The sequence below is a fragment of the Chaetodon trifascialis genome, chromosome 3 (genome assembly GCF_039877785.1).
Source record: "Chaetodon trifascialis isolate fChaTrf1 chromosome 3, fChaTrf1.hap1, whole genome shotgun sequence".
Taxonomy (NCBI): Eukaryota; Metazoa; Chordata; class Actinopteri; order Chaetodontiformes; family Chaetodontidae; genus Chaetodon; species Chaetodon trifascialis.
This window is the reverse complement of record NC_092058.1, coordinates 12,095,934-12,114,204: the sequence shown is the minus strand read 5'-3', so window position 1 is coordinate 12,114,204 and position 18,271 is coordinate 12,095,934. Positions and strand designations below refer to the sequence as shown.

General features: G+C 39.3%; 2 protein-coding genes across 2 annotated transcripts in view; one reads left to right on the top strand and one right to left on the bottom strand.

Annotated features, from left to right (window-relative positions):
• The window catches only part of syn2b (synapsin IIb), an 84,079-nt gene that overhangs the window by 11,204 nt on the left and 54,604 nt on the right, over window positions 1-18,271 (bottom strand). Inside the window, exons 4-7 of the mRNA XM_070958405.1 lie at window positions 15,827-15,983; window positions 15,424-15,513; window positions 1,857-1,919; window positions 327-469 (exon numbers count right to left, since the gene is read on the bottom strand). Coding sequence (XP_070814506.1) covers window positions 327-469; window positions 1,857-1,919; window positions 15,424-15,513; window positions 15,827-15,983 — 453 coding nt within the window. The remainder of the gene's footprint in view (window positions 1-326; window positions 470-1,856; window positions 1,920-15,423; window positions 15,514-15,826; window positions 15,984-18,271) is intronic.
• Window positions 3,353-14,699, top strand: LOC139329018 (metalloproteinase inhibitor 4-like). Its single transcript, XM_070959134.1, has 6 exons — window positions 3,353-3,390; window positions 3,553-3,852; window positions 11,220-11,317; window positions 11,820-11,934; window positions 12,551-12,675; window positions 12,859-14,699. Exons 2-6 carry the CDS (start codon window positions 3,714-3,716, stop codon window positions 13,054-13,056), a joined length of 675 nt encoding a protein of 224 aa, XP_070815235.1. The 5' UTR covers window positions 3,353-3,390; window positions 3,553-3,713; the 3' UTR covers window positions 13,057-14,699.

The window sequence follows — 18,271 nt, the reverse complement described above, 5'->3', positions numbered from 1 at the left end:
CTCTGGAAATGAAGATGCTCCTGACGCTGCTGATGCTGATGAAGTTGATTTTATGCCGTTTGTGAATCAGATAATCTAAAAGCAACACTGGAGCATGAGAATGACGAAGCAGACTCATGAAGGAAACTTATACAGTATAGTGGCATAAACTGCCTCGACCTTACTGCCATAAGCATACAAATAGTTTCCATCTCACAAGCCTTACTTTTTAAAATTAAATAATACAATTGCTGAAACTGAATGGGCTTGTTACTCATTTGTTATGTCTTTGGTTCAGTATACACACGAACGCACACACAAAACTGATAAACAAGAGCAACACGCACATGTATGCTTTGTAGTCGGTGCCGATTTTCTGGACTCTGATGTCATACTTGGCATCTATAAATGGCTCTGTAGTGCAGTACGTCTGAGTGATGGCCACCACACTGGCAATGTCCTGGAAGTCACTCACATTGTCCACTTTGACCTGTAGAGGAATAACACATGGAGAAACACAATTTAATTAAAGCAAGGCTGAGCTATATACCTTAGTTTCCAGCGCAGAGGTATTTCTATCGTTGCAAAATCAAATAAGTGTCTCATAACTGTTTAAGAATATGCACAAAAATGTAGCTTTAGCTTTCGAGGATATGTCAAGCAACACACTTAAATATTGTAGCTTTAACTATAATATTACTCTTTATTTGGTATTTTTTTCTTAAATACTTATCAAAAAATTGCAGGTTTTACAAATTTTTACTGTTTTTTGTTTACTAATGCATGCATGCAGTGTTTGTTTTCTTGCTGAGCATTAGATGAGAAGATTGACACAGTTAGCTTAACAGCTAGCTTAGCATAAAGACTTGAAGAAGGGCTAAACAGCTATATTTACTCTGTCCAAAGGTAATAAAAAATCTCACCAGCGCCTGTAAAGCTCACTAATAAACACATTATATCTCATTTAATTGCTGCACAAACTGCTGATTTCTGGTGTGAAATTATATTGTGACTGTCATGTTCTAGAGGTGACACGGTCCACTTTAATCAAAAAGCAAAGTGGAAACTATTATACTTGTGCTGTCTCCCTGTACTTATCATGAATTGCTATGTCTTTCATAAACCTTTCCTCTCAGAGCGAACAGCAATGAAGCAGACAAATGAGTAGGATTACTACAAAAGCTGCATCAGAGATGAGATTGGAAGTTAAAAATGTACAGGCTGATAATTAGACAGAGAGAGAGAGAGAGGACAATAACACACTATCAGATTGATCCGTTCAGATCGATGAGGGCGGCTCAAAAGAAGATAAACACTTCAATCTGATTTCACCCAGAAAAAAATAACAGTCGTCAATCAATAAGAGGAGGAAAGGAGGACTGAAGGAGAATATAAAAGGAAACATGCTGCAGTCACGAAAGGAGGAAAGGAAGAGGAGAGACGGATAAGAGGAAAAGAGAGAATGGAGATTTAAGTGGTCGTGTATACGTCAGAGAAAACATGACACAGTACAAACTATGTGCTTCCAGATGAACTATCTCCGGGCCCACAGAGGGACTTTAAAGCACTTCCCAACGCCTGTTTGTCAAATGATGCAATAGTGGGGTAATGGGTGGGCCTCTGTCCAACATGCAGTTATTTTCTCCACTTTACCCATACCCCCTCCGTTCAAACAGGAAAAAACTGTCTGATGCCTGCATATTTGATCACAACTACAACTTGAATGTTAGTTGATTTCAGGAAGTCAAATGTGTCTTGCATTGCCATTTTAAGGTAGTAAATAACTGTGAAATGGCTACATTATCATTATAACTATTATTATCATTTTTTTATCTTTTGTTCCTCTGACGCTTGTAAGAAGAGAAGAGCAACATTACCTTTCCCATTCCAGAGTGGGCATGTCCAATCTTCACCACTACTGGGAAACTTGGTGTAGTAATCTGAAAAGCAATAGAATAATAATGATCAGTGCAGAATGACTAACAGCTGCAACATGTCAGCACGCTGGAAAGACCCTGCTGTGAAAAATGAGAGGCTGTTTGGAGCAACTGTTACCATTCACAGATCTCTGTAGAGAGGTGAGCCTATAAGATCTAGCATGGACAAAAATGATCATTTACAGTAAATTTAAACAATAAATTTCTACCTAATCTAAATTAAACATGTGCTCTTGTCTGTTGACCACTCGGGGGCAGCACAAGGTGAACACACAACATGATCACATAAGATCATTATGCACTGTACACGCACACACATATTCAACTTGTAAAAATGTGCCTATTCACCCGTCCAGCAGACACAAAGCAGCATTAGCATGAATTTGTGCTTGTGCTTCTGTCCAAATTTGGCTCATAGCTGCTAAATGCTCCACCATGTTCACCAGCTGCTTGCTAACTTGGCCCATCTGCCATTTGGTGCTGTGCAGGTAGTATGCAGTGGTTTTATCAAAGCTTTTTCACTGAAAACAGATGTCTGATGCTGCTCAAAGCAATGTTATGAGAGCAGTGAGAGTGAACCAGAACAGCAGAGTTGAGGGCCATAAAACCAAAACAGTGAGCTGAAAGTCGCTAAAATGTGTTTGGTGATAATTCTCCGTGGGTTCATCACTACGAGCAGCACCTTTCATTTTACATGTTGTTTTGATGCATTCAATGTTGTCTGCAACAGTTGCTCTATCTGACAAGAGTAAAACAAATATGAATTTCCAACACGGACATGGATGCAGATGACTTTAATCCCTAATGACACTTAAAGACACAATAAACACACTCTACATATTTTTAAATAAAAAATGAGTAACTGTATTCTGCATTCTTTCATTTGTCATTCTCTAAAAGTTTTCTTTCAGCCTTCACTCTTGTTTCTTTTCAGATACACTGACACGCGCCCAGATGTCTTTTTTAGTCAAAATTAGTCCTGAAGTGCTGTTGACATGAAACCGCTCCATTTCCCATCAATACAGCACTACTTGCACTCTGCAGCTGAGCACTAATCAACAGTCATTTTTATAATCATCATTTGCATTCATGACTCAGATGCTGCACTGACGATCACACAAGCAGCATCTGAAAAGCACACTCATCTTGCACTTTACAAAAAACTTGCACAAAAAAATTTAAAGGCATTGTTTGCGTGGGTAGAGGTCATTTTTTTATTTATTTATGCTTCACAAACCTGTCCAACAATACTTTAATCAGACATAGTTTCCATGACTGACTGCATGAATACACTTACAGCAGCCAATGGGAGAAGAGGGAGGACATCAAAAGAGGGTACAAGAGAAGGCAAAGCATGGTAGTTTTTTTTTCCTGCGTTTGAGGAGGCTGTCCCTAAATTGTTGAGTACATAAGAGGCTCCCTGTGTGCGACCCTCTCAGCATTCAAGACCAGAGTGTGAGGGGATCCAACTATTGTAAGTTTCTCAGTGTGTTGTCTACAGAGAGGGAGGGAGAGAGAGAGAGAGAGAGAGAGAGCGCAGAGGCAGCAGCAGCAGCCTTCCCTCCAACTCAAGTTATTTGCTCCAGCTTGAATTCAGAGGTGCACTTTAAACTTATGAAAACATTTCTATCCACAGCTGCCTTTCAGCTCAGCAGAGCTCATCTTACTGCTTCAACTCTACTGTGTCATCCACCCCCCCGCTGCTGACCGCCGGCCTGATTTGCTTTCCCGCGAACCTTAACAGGATCAGAAGAGGTTTCCGAGTGTTAATCAAGTGGTGGAGCGGTCAGAGTCATCATGGCCATGTCCCAGGAGCGGAGTGCCTGTCTGGGGCTCTGGGTGCTCCTTCTGCTTGGTGCAGGCATGGAGGAAGTTGTGGAGGGATGTAGTTGCCACCCAGCACACCCACAGCAGCTATTCTGCAGCGCTGAGATCGGTAAGTGAAGAACTGGAGACCAGTTTAGTTTCTGTTCACTCAGATAAAACTTTTAAGTTCTTCAGACTGTGAATGCAACAACCTAAAAGGAGGACATGATGTTAAAATGGAAGCAACGGCCCTCCTTCTGATCTGATTCATGATTTGCTGTATTAGATTTCCTAAGAGGGAAAAGATTTGAATCTACATTGTAAATCTACTGTGACAAGAACTAATGAATAGAGCTTCATGACTGAGCTTTTCATGGTATTTAATTTTAAAATTTTTGATTTGTTATTGTGGCTTGGTCCAACTATATTAATAGAAATGTCTGTTTAACACAGAGAAAACAGTCCAAGTTATTAAAGCACTATATAGGATTCCTATGTAGACTATTGGGGTGGTGGACTGTTAGTGGATGTTTATTGATAGATATCATGCACACACACACACACACACACACACACACACACACACACACACACATATATATATGAAGACTAACCTGCCCTCAGCCTTGTAATATTATTTGAAAACAGGACAGCCTATCTGTTTTTTTGTAGTTACATAATTGAGTCTTCTTGCTCTCAATCACAGAAAAACAAACTCTAAAAACAGCCAGTGCCAAGTGCCCCTGTCCTACTTTCTATCTGCCTGCCTGCCTGCCTGCCTGCCTGCCTGCCTGTCTGTCTGTCTGTCTGTCTGTCTGTCTGTCTGTCTGTCTGTCTGTCTGTCTGTCTGTCTGTCTGTCTGTCTGTCTGTCTGACACCCCCCATCATCCAGTTCTTTCTTGTCTAAGCACAGGCCAAAACCAACACTCTGCTCTGACTTTGAGTACTTGGCTCCAGACTGTGGAAAGCTGGAGTATGTGCTTGTGTCAAAGGTTACACTCCAGCAGAGGAGAGAGACGGGCAGAAAGAGAAAGTGGACAAAAAAAATCACTTTTTAACGGCATTTCAGTCTTGTTTTCTAATTGGTCCCTATCTGCCTTGAGGTTTAGAGAGGGTCAGCTCCTTTGAAGCACTCTGAGAGTGTGACTCAAAAAATAGTCAGTATGAAATAGAGGCTGAGACCTGTTTTTGAAACCGCCATAACGCCAAATTAGATCTGGGTTATGAGAACACAATGAGAGTATTTGGGGCAATATTTTTAGGACATATGAAGTGTGTCATCAAAGAGTGAGATGGAGGTCCTGCAAGAATGATTATTCTGATTTCTCCAAGTGAGCAGTTTGAGGTTTTCATACAGGCCTGCAGGTCAAAGTCCCAATGACTTAGACTGGAATGGACTGAACCAGGTCTTGGATCCAGTTTCATAACCATCTTTTGGTCTATCATTTTTATTGGTCACATATGGCGTTCAAAGACAGTCATTGAAACAAGCAAGTTACAAAGAAATGCAGCTCAGCTCATTTCTCAGTGTCCGTTTGAACCACTGGACCCAAACAAATGGATTCCATTTGACTGTTTGCAAACCCCCTCCCCCAAACCGTGACAGCCCAATCATAGCTTAGCAACTGGCAGCTTGTACAAGGAAGTAGTAGACTAGTAACTAGGTCCAGCTTGTTACCTGTCGTAACTAGTTACAGCAGGTCTGTCAAGCTTTGGGTTTCCCCACATGTTGAAGTGGCATGGAGAGCCAATACTCAGTGTGTCCTAAGTGTTTTGGGGGGTTGTGTCTTTTTTATTTTGCTTTTTAAAAAATCAAAACTTTAATACAAAATTATAAATAATGGATTTACCTGTGTGTTTCTGTTCTGGAGTGAGCTGCAAACATGAGCAACATTACTTCCAAAGCTAAGCAGCAAATCATTAATGAACATTTCCCGGAGAAAAAGCACCCTTCAGGGCCTGGACAGTCCTGGCTGTCACTATCAAAGTTTAGTCTAATGTTGGTGGCTCTGTCCTGATATGACGAAGTAAAACACTCCAGCGTCCCCATCACAGTCATTACCTGCTGTACTGCCTGTAGTACTGGAGCTAACTAGTTCTAATCTGCAGTACAAAAGCAACACTGCTTCGCCTCGGTCTCTTAGCATGATATCATGTATGCTTGCATATTCAAGACCCGTTTACAGGGCTCTTGTTTGAGAACAAGTCAGCTAGACAAAGAGTTTTCAGCCAACTCATGGGGCTAATGATGATTAGTTAGCTACCCCGCTACAATGAAATATGCTGGAGCCCGCTGTCATTTCAGTGGGCCTAATTGGCTGTTATTAGAGAAGCTGTTTTTGTCTGCCTCAGTGGGAAATCAAAGTTTTTTTTTCTATTGTTTCAAGAAATTATGAATTTCCAGTGGTAAATCTGCCACCATTATCAGTGAAAACTGCATATGTACAAACTGAGCAGGAAGGGAAAGCTTGACCGGCATAGGAAGAGTAACTACAGGGGGCGGGACTTCGCAAATACTGAATTAACCACAGGGTCTTTCTAATTTGGATCCCATTTCCTCAGGGTATGCTCGGGGCTCGCTCTGTGTTTAGTTTTAAATGTATGAGTCCTTCTCTGAATCAGTCAGTGGCTCCTTTCAGGTAGGACGCAACTTTCTGGACCCATGAATAATAATTAAGGGAAATCCCTCACTTACACTAAGCGTGTCTAAGAAAACTTTTAATTCTGTGTCATCTGTGATTAGCCTGTTGTTTTCTAAGCATAGGCTGGTGGTGGCCTTTAGCTGACCTGACAGTGCTGTCAGAGTCGATGAGCTCTTTGAATAAAGCTGTACATCTGAGTAATATCCCATCTGGGCAAACCTTGGACGATTCCCGGGCCACGTTTGTGTATTTGAGATTTGTGTATGAGTGTGAGTGTGTATGTGTTGGATGGAGGCCAAGCCATGCCAACACAGCCTACTCCATCTCTCTTTCTTTTCCTCTCTCTCCCCACTTCATTTCCATGTCTATAGGCTTGGTCTAATGGTCTGCATACTAACAATATCCGTGTGAAAGCCTGCTGACAGTCCAGCTTTGTGAGCATGACAAGGGTGCCGATTCATCAAGGAGGGGGGAAGTTACTTACTACATCAGTTCTCATGGTACAAGTTTGCAATATTTCTCTTTGGTTATGTAGCTGTGAGGCAGATGCACAGCCACTTTCACTCTGCAGGCGTGCCTGTCCTTATTCCTGTTCATAACACAGCTGCAGCAACTGAATTGAGTCTGCGCAGTGCAAAGATGTCTAGGTGGGGGGGTAAACATTTCTGAGAATCTGGGCCAAGGGAATCATTTTAGGAAGACACAACAAATAAAAAAAGAAGTTTTACTGTTCTGTTATTACGTATGTTTCTACATTAAATGTCATTTAAATGTCATTTATTGGCCAAAAATGATTATGTCTGGAAGGTGATCCAACCCAGATTTCTTATTTTTATCTGGAATGGGCAGACAGTTTCTCAATGAATGATTGAAACCACTGATCTGCTGGAATGAAAAATGACTGTACTATTCTTGGTTTATTTGTTGTAGCAACTTCTGTCCTCCTCTATGCTGCACTGATGCACAGCCAATGCTTCGACTGGCAACTATTTGATCCTTACACAGAGCATGGTTATGCGTTGGTGTGTTGCTTATCATTTATAGGGCATAGACCTATTATTCTGCTCAGAAGGGAAGATTTAAGTGGGGCAGCTAATTTGATAAAGCCTTTCATCTTCTTTCAGTATGTCTCTTCTTGCTAAAGGACGTGCAGATCAAAGCACTGAACCGAAGAGAGAAGGCAGTAATATGATGGTCATCATGCTGTTTAACTGCAGCATCATTTAATGTAGCACTGTGTTGATGCTGTTTCCTGTTACAACATCATGAACCTACTGTTTATGCACTGCTGTTGTTTAAGCTAACATATCCATCACATCTTGTGCAACATGGCATAATGTTTACTGTGTTGTTTATTTTCTTTCTACTGTGCAATAGTACAAACACTGTCAGGGTTTTTTTTACTGATATTTGATTATGTGCAATTCAATATCAGCAACAGTACTCTTATAATCTTGTACATGATGTGCATATATAGAGTTGTTTATTTTTTATTCATTATCCTTTTTTATCTTCACTTTTCTATGCTTCTCTTTCTGAGGCAAAAACTCTCTTTTTATACTTTGCTGGCTGAAACAATTTAATTTCCCCGGCGTGGGATTAATTACTGAGCATGGCAATTTCATTCACTGGTGTAATCATAGTTGAAGACTTTCAGTGTTCAACAATAGTTTTGACATTGGCCTATAAAAACAATACTTATGTGAAATTTTGGAATACCATTAACCAGCAGTGCAAGAAGTATTCAAATACTCTTTTACTTAACAGAGGTAAATGTACAAATACCACAATGTAAAAATATAAGTAGAGCTAGAGCTAGACTGTTAAATCAGGACAGAGACATACAAGTGCCAGAGACATGTTTGAGGTCATTTAGAGGGAATGTCTATCTTACAGAGTTTGTCCACTGGAGACAAAGTTTATTATAAACTAACAAGTGGCTCCACTGAAAAGTGTGTTTTCGAACAGTAAATCATCCTGCTCAGCACGTTTCTTGATCACAGTTGTTTATTAACCAAGGGATCCTCATCAAATATGATTTTTATGTTATGTGATTTATATATTAAGAATATTGTATATAGAATATATTGTTTGGGAATTTTTAAGGTCTCAAATTTCGGTTTTCAATTTCAGCCTAAATTCAGTACTGGTCAGGCTGTTAAGGGAGTAAATTTACCCATGACACTCTAATGCGCCACCCAATTTATCAAACTAAGCTCTGGTTCTTTGCATTTGTATTTTTTAGGTCACAGTTGCATGTCTGTAGGTGAGTTTGCAGGCAGGTGTGTCCTTTTGAGACCAGACACTGTGGTGTGTCTTGTAAAGTATTACAGAAATAATGTAAGAGCGCGCTACATTTTATATCTATCCTGTTCTGCCAGCCCCTGGATTTTTGAATAAACTCGAGATGATTTCTACTTCACTCGGATCTCCTTATGAACTAACACACTTGCTGATGGATGCAGGTGTAATGTTTTCAGATGCATTGCCACGCTCTGTTTGAGCCTCAGGCTATAAATAATGCAGTATAAGAATTGAGAATATCAAAGTTATACCGAGCATGCATCTTGTGCTCTCTGACTTTTTCTATAATATGTACGTCCTGGACAAGCTGTCTCGCTGTGGGTGATGTAGTACACTCTGATTAAACTATAACACTTCACACTAGTTCACATTAACTTTCTGTCTGCCTCCATTTGTTTGTGTGTCTGCCTGTCTTTTTGTGTGTTCGACTGAGAAAAAAAAAGACTCTTTTTCTTGTGAACCAATTTCACAGAACACACTGAGCTCCTCCTCTTCTTACCAGCACACAAAACCGTGGTGTATTTATGTGATGAGCGAAAAATGCAAAAACAAGGGGGTGGTTTGTGTAGCTGTGTGAGAGGTGAGGGTTAGGAGGGGTGCTGGGTCACACTTTCTCTCCCTCTCTTATACTGTAGTTTTAATTTATGAGGCATCTACAGGCCACAGTCTTCTCTCTTTTCGAGAGAAAAATGTACAATACAAGGAATGACAGTTATATAGCAGTGTTATTGGGTATTAAAGGCATCTTCCAAGGTCAAACAATAATGGTATTCAAATACATTACATGTATGCTGTTGAATATAATCCACTGTATAAAAAATCAAAATCAATCATCTTCACTAGAAGCTGTCTGCAGTTGCTGACAGCTACATAATGCAGTTTACTATGACTGAGGTAGGATTATCCTCAAAATTCACACTAACTTTGGGTCCTTGATTTCATACAGAGGCAAAGCTTTTCATTTCTAGTCAGATGCATTCGATTTTGTCACCTGCAAAAGCAACTGTAGCTCACAGATTTTATTAGTTATAGTTAGCTAACGAAGCAAACGTTAGCGTCATGAGTTGGTTGAAAAAGCTATGTCTGGCTGACATTTTAATGTTTCCAACTGATCCGAGTTATGCTATTTCAGGCAGTATGTTTCAATGTACACATTATAAGAGAAAAGGCTTTTAGGTTGAAGAATGAATATAATATTATTTTGGACAATAAGTTAGCCTGGCTTTGCTAGAGTGTGCACTTTTCCAAATTCAATAATTGCCCTAAACTGTAGCTTCCAGGTTTTTTTTTTGTCATGCTATCCCAACAAAATAATATAACATGCAATTCCAATGTTCTTGAATGTAACGCTGCTTTTGTTTTGGTTGTAAGCTAGTTAGCAAGATATGCTAAAACTTGCAGCTTACGTTAGAGCATACAAACACACTGTTTAATCCTTTCCTTTCACTTTTACTCTTGTATTTTTGATTTTGGACTGACTGAAACAAACCAACAACCTAACTCTTTACTACAGTTTTACATATTTCCGTATATGACATTTTCTGATACCAAATGCATAGTTCTGCTGTGGCGCAGCTGCTTTTCTGTTAGCTTCGTAGTTAATGCAGCTGTCTGCCATGTTCAAAGTCACCATAAAGGACACCGTGAGGAGTTTACCTGAGAGAAAGCTATAATAGAAAACTTATTAATGTTTGATTGCTTGAGCTACAGCACTCTCATTAGTTTAAAAGAAATGTTTGACAGTGAAATTAATTTGTCGGTTATCATAATGAGTAGTTCAGGTGTCTAAAAGTGAAGATTTCGTAGGAGGGGAAAAAAGCAGTTCTGTAGCAATGAAGTCTGTAAAAACACGGTTTGATTTGGCACAGTGCAGACTGCATACTGTGGTCTGTGTGAGTAAAACATACATCATTAATAATATCTTAAGTGTAATGAGTGTTTTGTCTCTAAATGAAAGGTTGTGAAACGACTTCACTGTTACCTTCCTGTTGAGAGCCACAGAACAATTAGGCTGCTCATTTTCCCCTCTACTTGATTTATAGCATGGGATAAAATAAGGTGAGGTCCCTTCCGTGCCAGACATGGTTTGGCTTCAGTAAGTGTGCGTGTGGTGCACTAGCAGTGTGGTATATAATGTATACATAAATGTGTGTGTGTGTGTGTGTGTGTGTGTGCAGTCGGTAAATGGGAGTGTGCACGCAGAGAGCTACTTGTTATTCCATGTGGGTTTTGATTTCCCTCCCAGAGGAGAGGAGAGACACATCCGGTATCACTACTGAGAGGGACTGCTGCACTGTCTGTGTGTGGAGAAAGAGAGAAATATGGGTGACAAGCAAAATGATACAAAAGGAGGGAGGAGGGATGGAAACAGCATCTATCTATCTCTCTATCGCTCTGAGAACCACAGAGAAGGAAAAAGCTTGTAAAACATCATTCAGGATGTTTTCCATTGTCTCTGGCATGTAAATCACATTCTTATAGTGCTTCTTGTATTTTTTTGGCATTTCAATTGATCTTGATCCACCTTTCTTTCTCTTTTTTTTTTGGACAGTGATAAGGGCAAAGATCTCTGGAGAGAAGATTGTGTCGCCTAGCAACAGCTCCTCACCTTACATGAAGATGATCCAATATGAAATCAAAATGATCAAGGTGAGATCTCCGGACAGCAGTAAGAGCTGCCGGTGGTGCAGACCTACATCATTTCTTTACTGTTTATGATGATGTGTATTGCTGTTGGCTTTATGTGAGTCTTGGCTAATCTGTCTGGAAAGTAAACAAAGAATATTTTGCTGCAGTAAAAACTAGTTCTAATGTCTGCAGTGAATCTATGGTTGACAACAGTCAAACATAAGAAAAAGCATAATGGTGTTCATAATGAATACTGAGCAGGACTATAAGCTGCTCTGGGTAAGAAGGGATCCACATTTTAGAGTTGACTTCACATCTGTTTGATGACTAACACATTAACACCCAGTATGCTATAACTCATAGACACATAAAACTCGTTCTAGTCCTGTTATTACTCCTGTTTACATTGCTGCCACATATACATATACTGTATTTAATCTATGTTAGAGCAGGCTTATACTTTCCCCTTTTCTTTAAACTAAACCCTCTCCACTCTTGTCTACCTGTATGTCTCTGTGTCTAGATGTTCAAAGGTTTTGACAAGGCCAAGGATATCCAGTATGTGTACACTCCAGTCTTTTCCTCACTGTGCGGCGTCAAACTGGACTCCAACAATAAAGCAGGGTATCTGCTCTCAGGTACAGTACGCAACCGTCTATCAATGTCTGACTGGGACATTAGTGTTGTTTTCACTAAGAATATACAGTAGAGTGACAGTGGCAAGATTTTTTTTGTCCCAAATGATTTTACTTTTAAAGGAATAGTTTGACGCTTTGTATGCTCAATATTTAGCTGGATCCACCAGCTAGTTAGCTTAGCTTAGCATAAAGACTGGAAATGGCAAGACAGCTAGCCTGGCTCTGTCCAAAGGTTAAAATAAACCTGTATACCAGCACCTCAAGAGTTCACCAGTGAATATCTGGTTTGTTTAATCCATACCAAAAAGGGAAAAGAAAAAGAACGCAGGCTAGCTGTTTCCCCTTTTTCAAGTTTTTGTGCTAAGCTATCCTAACCGTGCAACATGTGTTGTATTGTGAAATACTGGCCTTAGTTATTGCAGCTAAAAAGTTCTATTAGCTCCTATTAAATCCTATTAGCTTACTGTTTGCCATTAAAGTTTTATATTTTATTAATTACATTGCTAAATGATATCAAGATAATCATTATAACCCCAAAAGCTACTACATACACCAACATAACTTCCTGAATGCAAGATGACCTTTTCAATGGCTGTGTTGTGATGTCACTAAACAGGAAGTATGTGGAGCGATGGGAGAATTTCTATTGGCCAATGTGACCTGGTAGAGTCCTGGGACAACTTGTCACTGTCACAAAAGAAGAACCTCAACTACAGATACCAGATGGGCTGTGAATGCAGAGTGAGTAAGGACTGTATTCATACATATTTATCTTTTGTCCCACTCATTGCAAAAAGGTCACGCCTGTCTTTCCATGTCAGTGCAAAAGTTTTTCAAGCATGTAGTAATGTTGTAAACTTCAGGAACAAATAACAAGATGAGTGAGTGAGCAAACAAATGAACCCAAAACTCTTCTCTCCTCAGATCAACACTTGTTACACAGTGCCGTGTGCATCCACAGGAGAAAACGAGTGCTTGTGGACTGACTGGCTGCTGGATAACAGCCTAAATGGGGAGCAGGCTCGGCAGTACGCCTGCATCCGCCGCTCTGACACGACCTGTAGCTGGTACCGGGGTGGACCTCCACCTGAGAAAGACTTCCTGGACATGACTGACCCTTGACCTGTAATTCTGACATTCGGTTTACTCCATTTCACTCCTGCAGTCAAACATTCCCTGCTTTGCCTCTGTAGCTCAAAATTGGCGTGCAACTGTTTTCATTAAAAAATTGGTTCATTTTTACATTCGAGGGAGCTTAACCCAATGTTGAGCTTCTGTTAGCAGAGTTGAGGTGGTTGCTACAGGAATGCTAGGACATGTTTCTGAAGCGAAGGGGCCTTCAACATTCCTCTGACTCATTTTCGCACTCTCACACATTCCACTTCACTTGCTGTTTTCCACAGAATTGGAATAGCAGCAGACCATCCACTGCAAATTATTCACCCCAGAGTGAGTCTCTTCTTCATTTCTGATGGCCTGATGGTAAATGCATAACCTTGACAAATACTGGTGACCCCATATTTGTTTATGCATAACTTACAAAAGGTAGGTCATGTAGTAATTCGGGTTATGCATTTACTGAAAGAAGTTGGACACTGATTGCTAAACAAAAGGAAGAAAATAGCACGAAAAAAGCTGCCAATTCCTTCCATAATAAAGTATTCTTCACATACTGTAAACCCATCTGTGCACTCAGATTTTGCAGGTAGACTGCAGCACTGCCACCTTTCCACCACACATTCTGGTGTTGAGTTTTTACCTTTATATATTATCAAATAACTGTCCCATGCAAATGAAAATGCACTGTACATACATTGGACAAAGCAACACCAGACATTCCCCAATTAATAGTATTTTGACAAAATCTGACAAATTAAACATATATAACCATATTTCTTGTACATCTAAAATGTCACAGTTTATACTCTCAAATTGCTGAGAATGTAAATATTGTACTTCAGTAAAAACTAACATTTTAAAGGCTAACCAGATCTTGTCTTATAGCATAGACGTTGCTCTCTTGTGGATTTGTGTGTTTAGCTTCCTTGGTTGAACTCTGTACCATTTCCTGTGCCAAAAATCTAATCCAGCGCTTTAACAACAGCACTGCCACCTGTAGACGCCAAGCCACCTCTCCTTAGAGGAAATGATGTAACAGGACAAGGTTCAATTCTCCTTTTTTAACTCCTTAAAAACAGGAGGTGGATTCTCCACAACGTCTAAGTTCAAGAAAAAAATAGTAAAAACTTTGGCACGAGACGTTAACCAACAAAAAGAGAAATAACTGATGTTCACCAATGAGCTATAATTAGTGATTTAATCGTTGTTTTATAGGCATTATTTAATATAATGACTCAACATTAATTCAAAGACACAAATCTGAATTGACCCCTGTCTTGTTACTGGACATCTTCACTGAAGGCATACAGATTAAAATGCATTATCACTTGCTATCTTCATGCACGGGCCACTATGGAAAAATCATTTTAGGGCCACATTGAACAACAAGATATTGAAATTTAACTGCACTGTGCAGTAATTTTACACATTTGAAATATGTTAAAAATTAAATTTAAACTTTCATGGTTGACATGATAATAATGCATAATAACTGTATGGCTTTAGCGAAGCATTATCAAACAATTTCATGTTTGTTTTATACTGAAAGAATTGTTTGGGTTTGTATTTATGTCTCTGTTTCTGTCTAAATAGAGTTTTCTATTTCCATGTACCAAAAAACATTGTATATAAAATGTCTCAATGGAAAAGTGTGACTCTGCCTCTTTTTTTCTTCTCTTCAGGAACAAACATGTTAGAAAATAAGACTCTTTGCCGTACTCCAGTGAGATCCCCGGGGTGACATTAACGTTGAAAAAAATGAAACAATTTAATGAGGATTTTTCTGAGCTTGCAAAGGTTTTCTGCTGCTACAGAGTATGTTTAACATGCCAGAGAAGTTTAAGCACATTTCTTAATGAAAATCCACTGTGGTGTCTACAGAGAACAATATATATTTCTTATACTTCATATACAGTACCTTATAAATGCGCTAGTCTAGTGATTATAATAAGTTAAATGCATACAGAAATAAGCTAGTTCACCTATACAACAACATATTTATAATAAATCATTACAAATTACTTTGCAATCGTTCAGTAACCTCAACACGTTTGTATAAAAAAATAATGATATTGATCCTGGCGTTTGAGCAGTGAAAGCAACGTGTAGCAACCACAATGAATTGAATTCAGAGAACTGGGGTTTTGGTAGTTTGGTTTAAGTTTTCATGTTAGAAATGTGGTAAAGTGCATTTTGAAATGCAAAATAATTTCAAATAAAATATAATTTTTTATTTTACCAGTGATTTCCTGAAATCTCTAGTGTTTGGCAGCCAGCATCTCCTGCCTTAAGACACAGTCGAAGCTGGTGTTTTGGAGGTATGAGGTGTGAGTTCACTGCAAGGTTACTGCATTAAAAGGAAGATCTTACCATGTCTTTGTAGTTGGGGTAGAAAGTCTGATCAATGAGAGGGAACTTATCTGAACCCAGCTTCTTCCGATTACTGATCAGCTGGGAAAACTATGGAAGAGAAGAGAGAAAAACAGCACGCGAGTGTCAGCTTCAATGTGAACATGTGTTCAGTACATGTACTGTATTACATGTTGCATGACAACAGAGCAGTCATATTATTCATATCAAACAACCAATATCACAGTGTTTTTAAACTGCAAGAGAAAGTCGATGAGAATGACAAAAGATCTTAATTGAAAATGAAATTCAAAGATGCAAGCTCAATTAAAAACATCTCTGCACACATGTGTAATGAGTACGGTACAGTATAGCCAATAAAATACTTTGTATGACTTAAATTAGTTTTGCTGAAATGACTTACAGCCCAAGGTTTGTCGCACAGGTTATAGATGGAGTCCAGAGAGTTGACTGAGGGGATTCCTGCATACTGCAGACCGATGATCAAGTTCCTAAAATCCTCGTTCTGGGCCATGCTGAAGGCGTGCTGGCGCACCAAGACAAAATCAGGCCTGAAAGACCTGGTTTGAGAGCAGCAGAGGGAATATCAATAAAAACATTTACATTTCTAGTCTACTGTTACAAAAAACATTGATTCATTTTGTGACGATGTGAATCTGATTGAAGGTTTTCTGAGTCAAAGGTCAAACATTTTTAGATGGCAGGTGACACTGACCTGCCTTTTTACATGGAAGAAAGAGAAGGAACCAAACCAGAGGAAAAACCCACAGAGCCACAAATGGAAGATAGTATATTTGACTTTTCCACTGAGGATGCTGTGGCAGTAAGAGAATACGTTTGTGCGGCCAGATACATCACTAAAGTTGGAATAGAGAAGAAAAGATGACGGCTTGGTCTTGTCTTAGAATAGATCATCATCTGTGAAGGATTCTTTATAAGCGCTCTCTTTTGGATTGCTAAATCGATTTTCCTGGAATACTAAAGACCAAAAATTTGATGTTAAATGATGCTTGCAGGGAGTTATGCGTGAAGCATTTATTTTCACATTATCTGTAATTAAAATGTCACAACTAATCATGTGCCTTTATATTATTCACAAAGGACATTTCATAAACAAGTGCCTCTTTTCACATGGAGTTTTGTTCTCTCTTAAATCTGAAAAATAGATTAAAGAAACACAACTCAGTAGTGCTCAAAGCACTGTTGTTGTTGTTGTGTGGCTGAATTTCAAAACTTGCAGCCATGACAGCATCAAAGGGGGATGTCGGGGTGGATGGGTCAACAAAAGACAGGAGACATTGTTCATTTTCCATTCATTAACTTTCAGTCAATGTTGGTTTTTATAAGCTTGACCATAACCTTCACCGCATGTTTATTTTGGTCAGTGACGACAATCTCTATTGAATCTGGCATTCAAAACCTGAGGGAAAATTCCAAGTATGGGATTTTATGATCTATCACAATTTAGTAGGATTTTTATGATATTTTTTAATGTTTTACTTTAAAATCGTTGGGACCATTGCAAAACACTAAAAGCCAGCTCACAGAAACAATTAGTGACCAGTGGGTTAAGGGCAAAAACAATATTCAGCGCAGTTCAGCTCAGTGAAAGGTTGACGGTGATAGAGCGTGACTCCTATTATTTTTCCCTTTTGTCTCTGAATGTGTGTATGAGAGAGGGAATGTGAGGAAAAGCACAGAGAGAGAGAGAGAGAGAGAGAGAGAGAGAGAGAGAGAGAGAGAGAGAGGTGAGAAAAGAGACAGAGAGAGTAAAAGAGATGTAGAGAGGAGTGAGAGAAATGAGACAGAAAGAGAGAAAACTCTGGCACAGTGTGACCACCACCAGCTCATCATGCACAGAGAATACTAATCAGACACTCCAAGAAGCTAAAAAAGACTCTGGCAGAGAGGACACAGCAATTAATGGGACTGTAATCTCTTCATTTACTGACAGGAGGCTGTAAAGATCAACACGGTCATGACTCAGTTTAATACCCTGAATCAGTGTAGCCAGCAACACCACTATCATCCGAGCTAGCTTTCTCTTTTCACTGTGGATTTTTAATCTGATTCCCTGAAACAAGTGTGAGCCAAGACTAGGAGTCTTAGCGATGTTAGCTAAATGCTAATACCAGCAAGCTAATATGCTAAAAATAACAATGCTAACATGCTGACAAATAGGTTTACCGTTTGTTCATCTTAGTCTAGCGTGTTAGCATGCTAACATTTGCTAATTAGCACTAAACACAAAGAAGAGAAAAGGGGAAAAAAAAGCAAAATGTATGTTTTTAATTGCTTCTTCCATCAAATATTACTGTCATTTTAATGATGTGGACATTTCTGCAGTCTAAATACTCACTAGCGCACTTAACATGTATCAATCCGCAGCTGAAAAAAGGCATCATTTGCTTTTGATGGGTAAGGTTTGTACAGTACCGTGCACAAAATGATTTAGCCCTGAAACTATATTGTTTGTTATCGGTTATTAAAGATTTATGTTTCCAGTGGGTACCTATGGGCTCGAGGCTCTGAGCCACCTACAGGGAAGTCATCAAGTATTGAGCATTGGTTTGTATCTTTTCATGGGATTTGTTAACAAGAAGAAACAATAAGATAACACCAGACTTATAATTTCAGTGACTTTAACCTGTGAGCTGCTGTTTGCTGCAGATGCTTCTATTTTCACACAGTATGATGGTTTATATAGGATAATCCTTGTGATGGTTCACAGCCACTCTTCAGCACCAAATCCTCTGATTGATGAGGCTTCATCTGCATCTTTTAGGCTAACCTTTGCTAAATCATATGTTTACATGGTAAATACTCCACATATATCCTAAATCATAGC

Excerpts from the sequence above, each read along its gene's own strand:
- LOC139329018 (XM_070959134.1), top strand. The coding sequence starts at position 3,714 with ATGGCCATGTCCCAGGAGCGGAGTGCCTGTCTGGGGCTCTGGGTGCTC. Across the intron at positions 3,853-11,219 it reads ATTCTGCAGCGCTGAGATCG|TGATAAGGGCAAAGATCTCT; the intron begins GTAAGTGAAGAA and ends TTTTTTGGACAG. Across the intron at positions 11,318-11,819 it reads ATGAAATCAAAATGATCAAG|ATGTTCAAAGGTTTTGACAA; the intron begins GTGAGATCTCCG and ends CTCTGTGTCTAG.